Source organism: Amborella trichopoda, chromosome 12 (assembly GCF_054954075.1).
Source record: "Amborella trichopoda isolate Santa Cruz 75 chromosome 12, AtrichopodaSantaCruz75HAP2 v2.0, whole genome shotgun sequence".
In the NCBI taxonomy this organism is placed as follows: Eukaryota; Viridiplantae; Streptophyta; class Magnoliopsida; order Amborellales; family Amborellaceae; genus Amborella; species Amborella trichopoda.
In genome coordinates this window covers 46,322,259-46,329,271 of record NC_142347.1, presented here as the reverse complement: position 1 = coordinate 46,329,271, position 7,013 = coordinate 46,322,259, and the positions used below count along the sequence as shown (strand labels likewise).

Below are 7,013 nucleotides of genomic sequence, written 5' to 3'. Positions count from 1 at the left end.
TCATCTTGATATCGAGATGTATGAATATGTGAAAAAATAAAGATTTATGAATCCCAAAAATAGTACATCTTCCAATACACCATCTATTTTTAAGATTTTCTTGTATTTATAGATCTACTTGATTTTAACCATTTTGGAAGTTTAAAAATTTATAATCAGAGACGAAAATGGATCATAAGACCGTCCCAAAATTTTTAACACCAATGTTACATCTTATGATAAATTTTTGAAGTAAACCTTAGATTGTTTGAGATCGCAACCTTATACAAACCGCACCCTTAAATTTTATAATCATGGATGAATTAGATTTTAAAGTCATTATAGGTGTTTCTTACTCCATAACAATATTTTTCGACGAGGCTTAAAGGCAGATCATACTTTGATAGTTCAAGGTTGATCACTTTCAAAGACCACACCCTTTAATATTTTACCCGTTTTCAACTATTTCAGCTCATTATTAATTTTTAAAAATAGATAATCAAATAAAACATTAAATAGTTTATGAATGTATTTTGATAAATGTTTTTGGTCTGGGAGGCTTCTCCCATTGGGGTCCTAAAAAAACTCTATAAAGATTTTTTTACTCATTGAAGCATGCACCCGCAGGAGCATGAGATCTCATGGAGAGAGATTTTAGCCTTCTATTTAGCTAGCTCAAAGGTGAAGCCTTGACTTTGATGAACTAATCTTAATTGAGTTAGAGGGAAGGGGTGAGAGAGAAACGTTTATTTGTTTAAGCTCCAAGCTCAAATTAGAGAGAGACACGTTTAGCTGCTTTAGCTCTAATCCCAAAAGTAAACCTGATTCTAGAGAGAAAAAGGGAGATATGGCATCGAGATTCTGGTCGTCAACTTCTGATAGCGCGCCTCTTCTCTCAACTTCTCCAACTTTTAAGGCTTCTTCAACCCCTAATTTCGCAGTGGAAATGGTGACGTCCACAACGAAGAACGCCTTTGTTGGAGTTGATGTAGGCACAGGCAGCGCAAGAGCAGGTATCAACTCAGATTGCTGTGCAGGCCATGAATGTAATCATCTCAAATTGAATTGATTTAGGATATTTATGTAGTATCCATATTTTTTGATCAGATTCATATTCATTTCAAGGAGTAATATTCAGAGTTTTGATGGATTAATACTCATTTCTAGTAGTGACGTCGATAGTTCTGCGATCATTTCATTGTCCGTGAAAATGATGTTCCCAAATTCAACTTATCTTGGTTATTTATTTAATTTTGATCATTTTAATTGGATTCATATTCATTTGTAGTAATAATACTGAAAATCTTGATCCAGTTTATATTCATTTCTGGTAGTAATACCAACAGTTTTGATTGATACATATCAATGTTTTTAGAGTCAGATCAAGCCTCGGACTCAGTCCTGGCCCGGCGGGCTGAGTTACTTGGCCAAGTAATGTACAGGGCTCAAACAACCCTAAAAAATTAAAAAAGGCTAAAAAAATAAAATAATAGCTTCAAAAGTGAAACAAGACTAAAAACTAACACAAGGAATCCAAATAAGCTGAAAAAAAACAATATAAAAATTGATTTATGGTTGGGCATTTCAAAAAGAAAAATACAAAAATAGGGCAGTTGACAAAAAAACTCACAAAAAAATAGGGCATATATATTTTTTATACAGTAATCCTACAAGTTTAGATATTTTTTATTTTCATTTTTTTTAATATACCCGAGTTGTAATCTCGCACTTGGATAAGCCAGGGGCGGAGTCCAAGTTACTCTGCCGGGTAACATTCATACAGATCCTTTGTTGTCCATGGAAATGTTGGGACTCAATTTCAGTATATTGGGTACTTAGTTTTGATAGTTACCTGTTTTTCTTTAGCCATTGATGTCTTTCTCGTTGAGAGAGCATTTATTAAATGACATGAAATCTATTTTCGTTGGGTTGCTCTAATAGTGTTGTTTTGGCTTACAACCTATAGTTCTTACTGCATGGATTGTTATTTTTGGGTACTGAAATTGGAAGAATTAGGTTTGTTAGTTTGATTGTAGTATATGCTGATGTCGAATGAACAAAAGGAAGAAGCCATGAGTGTTTTTAAAAACTGAGATCTTCCATGTGCTTTGCTGGGATGGGAGACTGAACTTTTGGGCCTATATCTGAAGTTGTTGACCTAATTTCAGTTGCCAATGAGGTGGCTTCTGGAATATGAAATTTAAGTTAACCAATTTTCTTTTTTGAACATTTTAGGTTCTTCTTTGGTTTCCCTCGATAAAAAAAAAGCAAAATTTGGTGTAAATAGGGAAATTTGCACTTAATTTTTGTCAAGCTATAAAAGGGACCAGATTTTGCAGATTGTTCTTGAAACTGTTCTGCTGTCAATATATATTACCAATAGAGAGTTTTCATTTTCCTCTAGTGAAGTGAGTATCGGGCAGTCCACAAGCCGGGTGCTTTATACAAACATCCCAAGTATAAATGAAAAAAATGTTAGCAAAAAATCGGTATATGCCAGCCCATAAGACAGGTACTCAAAACTTATGAGACAAAAAAAGGTAGGTGGCAGCAACCTATGAGTGGGTTGCTGAAACTTATATGACAAAAGAAGAGTAGATGGCAGCCACGTGATGGGTACTCAAGTACTCACATCATTGGCAGAGTAGAAGGAGGGAAGAGTGTGAAGAGAGGTCTGCGAAGAGAAGGAAGGGGGCAGAATTTAGAGGGGAGGGAGGGAGGTGGTGGGGGTCGGGGCAGGGTCCCGGAGTGGGGGGGGGGGGGGGGGGGGTGGTGGGGATTGGGGGAGGAGGGGAATGTGCTAAGAGGGGATGGGGAACTAAGTTAGATGTAACAGGGAGAGAGGACAGAGAGAAAATGAATAAAATATGGAACAAATGGGCTGAGAATTTTTCACCCTGAATGACCAAAACTTCAGGAACATTCACAGAAAAGGTGTCAGATCATTGGGCTGGATTATGTCTGAAATTTCTGTATCCTTTATTGAATTTCAAGCTAGTTGAGCCTATTTTGAAGCAGTGTTAGACAAAGTGTGTCCTGGTTTCATGTTATGGTCTATATTATTGAAACCATACTTTTTAGGGGTGACAAATACAATTTTAAACTAATACTCTACTTTGCTCTCCATTTCATGGGGTGTGCGTGTGTGTGCATGTGTTGTGTTCGCACGTGTGTGTGCATGCAGGAGCGTGCGTTTGCATACTTACCAAGCCAGGACAAAAAAGAAAGTTAAGAGACATAGTATGCCAATATCAGTTGGTTTAATTTGCCAAGTCAATTTTTTCACAATATCATTTAAGTGATAGCATAAATGCATAATGCTTTTTCAGACACATGTATTACCAAGCATCCATATGCAAGTGCATTGAGGTTGAAACTAATGCAGGAGTTTTTGATGAACATGGCAAGCTTCTAAGCACTTCTAGTAGCCCCATACAAATATGGAAAGAGTGCGGGTGTATCGAAGTAAGAATGCTGTTTGCTTTAATTATGAATCTTCCAAAAAATTTCATTAGTAAAAACAGTAAATCTTAACTCTCTCTCTCTCTCTCTCTCTCTCTCTCTCTCTCTCTCTCTCTCTTTCTCTCTCACTCCCTGCCCAACAAATAAACTCAAACGAACAACAGTAAAGATGGTGTAAAATGCTTTTGGGCTGACAATTTACCATTCTGAATCAGCAATCATCAACAGACATATGGCATGCTATTTGTGCTGCTGTGAGAGCAGCATGCAGCCTGGCAAATGTTGCTGGGCAAGATGTTGTTGGTTTGGGGTTTGCAGCTACTTGCTCACTTGGTTTGTTATCTTCTTTGCTTTCTTTGCAATATTCTTCACTGATTCATAGAAGGGAGTTGGCTTAAGGGAAAAATATTGCATACACAGGCTATGCATGTTATTGCCAAGACAACCTGTATATGCTTTATTTTCCCTTGGTGTAACTTACTGTGTTACTTTCCCATGGTTTAATTACTCTATTTCTATGGAATCTTTTATATAAATAATTGGGATTACACATTAGGCTTATGTTTGTTCGTTTTGCAGTGGCAGTGGATGCAGACGGCTCTCCTGTCACAGTTTCATTGAGTGGGGATGCTCGGAGAAATGTTATAGTTTGGATGGATCATAGAGCTGTTTCTCAAGCCGAGCAGATAAATTCCAATAAGTCACCTGTTCTCCAGTATTGTGGTGGGGGCATCTCACCTGAAATGCAACCACCAAAGGTACTTTACACACTGTTCCATGGTTTGATTTCCTTCATAAATTATCTAGCTTGATGTTTGTATAGCAAACATTGTTTGCAAAATTCATCCAAAAATGAAAACATCAGTGGCAAAAAGTTTTAGGAATTAATGTGGTTCGAGGGCCTAGTTGAACGACAGTTAATTTATCAGAATTCAGAAGTATAGTATATTATCTAGAATAAATATACTATGCATAATATTGATTTGTTAGTTTTTCGGTTCTTACCCTGTATTATGTGTAATATTATTTAGGTATTGTTGGGATAGATGAGTCTTTCATTCAGTATCTGCCCTAGACAAATAGTGCCAGACAGGATAAAGTTACAAGTACAGTAAAAACAACTTTCCAAAAAGATGAACTTATATGTGAAGCTGCCTATAAGTTCATCTCATATAATTTTATGATGGACACTACAAAAGAACAGATAACTCTTATCATGATTGTTTCTATTGGAAATTTGGAATGGTGAATCATCGGTGATAACAAGTATATCCAAACATGCCCCAAGTCTTCATGTACTGTTTTGAGTAGTGTTCTTCTCAATTAGGTAATTTGTGGGGCCCACCATGTTTATCTTCAGTGTTCAATGCATGAGGTTGGCCTCTTGAAACATTCACAAGAACACAGTAGTATGGTATCTGAGAAAATGACCTGGGCCCTCGCATGGTGATCCATGTGGTTTGTATAATCTATGAACAACCCCCACAATAAATTGTCCTTTCTTTGGGAGCTAGGTCAATGCAGATGATCTTCCTTTGGTCTTTTGAATCTTTGCTCAAGGTGCTCTGGTTAACCGGTAAAGGCGAGTCAACTATATGTGGAGCTTTGTTGGTCTTTTTAAAGAGCATGTTATGCATCGGAAAATGAGTATTTGCATTAAATTTATCAGAATGACCTTGTATGGAGATACTAGCTTCTTTTTGAAAGAGTAGGCCGCCTCAATCATGCTGATTGAAGCCCTTGCTGCAGCATTGGTCTATTAGTTGAGAAGTTCCTTTCTTAAATGTTTCTTCGACTCTTTTCCTTTTTACTTTTAACAGTATCGATGGCCTTAATCAAGAAATCTACCAGCGGCCCAAGTTAGCTTCTAAAGTTGTAGAGTATGTTTCTATTAGATAAATCTGGAGTATTAGGTTTCTTTAGTTAAGTAAGAAAATAGCTTTAGGGAATATTTTAGGTAGATGGGTACTGGGTATTGACTGATATATGTTGTGTCATTTTTTTTTTTTATAGTTTTACTTCTTTCAATATATAAAGGAACTCTGGTAGTTTATAATCGGAGTACTTGATTTTTCTCACAGAAGAAAAAAAAAAGAAATCTGATTCTTTATAATCTACAAAGGTTTGTAAGAAGTGAGAACAACCATCATCTCATAGTGGATCATTCAGAATATCTAATTCTAATAATTTAAACAAAATCTACAAAATACTATATAAATTAATGAATGTTCCCTAGCCAGCTTATATTAAACATGCATGGTTAGTTATTGTAACTAGTAAATCATACTTTATAAAGGCCACGGCATTTATAACTCCTAGGACTCATTCTAGAAATATGTCCCCTCTTTATGATTCATTTTTTACGTGGATTTTGGACGTAAGTTTCTAGGTATATATAATCTCTAACATGGTGATCATTAATGTGTGAAGAAAAATAAATTTTAATAACTAAAAGTGATAATTTTTTGAAGAAAAATTTTAGACCATTGGTTTTTATCTTTTTGGAGGAACCACCACTCAACATTCATCTTTAGGATGGATGTACGATGCCTTGGGGGATACAAATGCAGTTATGCGTCCTCCGACACTTAAAGCACTTTTCCCTTTATAAATTTGTTCATAAAGCATATGAGCTATAGAGCACCTAAAAAAATTAAATTACAAAGGATTATAATTTATAATTGAGACTGAGGTGATAAACTATGAAATATGGATCTCATGAACTTAGAAGGCTGCATAGTTGCTAAGATCTCCGAACCTAGGTGGGGACCCCATTCCGGAATCTTGTTTTGGCACTCTAGGAAAATGATCTTCTAGGGATCTTGATTTTTGAATTTTGGGATCTCGATCCGCTGTTAGGGATTGGTCCTCACCCTAGAGACCAAGTTAACACCCAAACATATGGTTTTCTTTATTTAGCAAGCTAGCAATACAAGTATACTTTTAATATAGTTGCATTGCTTTTTTGTTATAAATAAAGAGATCCCTATTTTAAAGAGTGTGTATGTAACAATTCTAAACTTTCAAAAAAAAAAAAAAAAAATCTTTATAGTATGATGGTTCATATAGGCATTATGGTCCTTAGGGACCATCACTACTTTTATATCTTTTTACCCTTCACTTTTCTTATCATCTGCCACGTCCTTTAGTGGACGTGGGTTGTAAACATTAGAAGCTTATTATTAATGCTACACCTCATGTATGAGGTGGAGGTGTTTTAAAGAATTTAAATAGGACGAAAGGTAAGACGTCACCTAACAACTCCTTTCTCGCTCTCCCTCTTACAAACGCAGTGAGCTCCTCTCTTTAGCCGAATTTTTTTTATTGAAAGCTGCCTCTCAAATATTATAGGTAAGTGACTTCATTGTCTTGAAGAATAATTCGTTTTTTTTTAAAATGAAATAATTATTTCTGTCTATTATCACGAATTTTAGGCAAGGTAAATTTTATGTGTAAGTGACCTCATTGTCTCGAAAAATAATCTTTTTAATAAAATTGTGATATTTTATCTATGTTAGAAATTTTAAATGCTGTAAATTCTTAGAAATAAATTTATTTATTTTTCTTGCCTA

General features: G+C 35.4%; 1 protein-coding gene across 5 annotated transcripts in view; it reads left to right on the top strand.

Moving 5' to 3' along the window:
• The first annotated feature begins 799 nt into the window (after positions 1 to 799).
• LOC18435493 (FGGY family of carbohydrate kinase) overlaps positions 800 to 7,013 on the top strand; it is a 17,299-nt gene continuing 11,085 nt past the window's right edge. For 2 of the 5 annotated variants that reach the window (XM_088854370.1, XM_006845537.4), the window contains exons 1-4: positions 800 to 992; positions 3,365 to 3,444; positions 3,657 to 3,774; positions 4,021 to 4,199. In XM_088854370.1, the coding sequence (XP_088710496.1) occupies positions 827 to 992; positions 3,365 to 3,444; positions 3,657 to 3,774; positions 4,021 to 4,199 (543 nt within the window). In that variant the 5' untranslated portion in view covers positions 800 to 826. Of the gene's footprint in view, positions 1,026 to 3,308; positions 3,445 to 3,656; positions 3,775 to 4,020; positions 4,200 to 7,013 lie in introns of all 5 variants that reach the window. The other 3 variants (XM_020667930.2, XM_088854371.1, XM_088854369.1) reach the window with 3 other exon arrangements.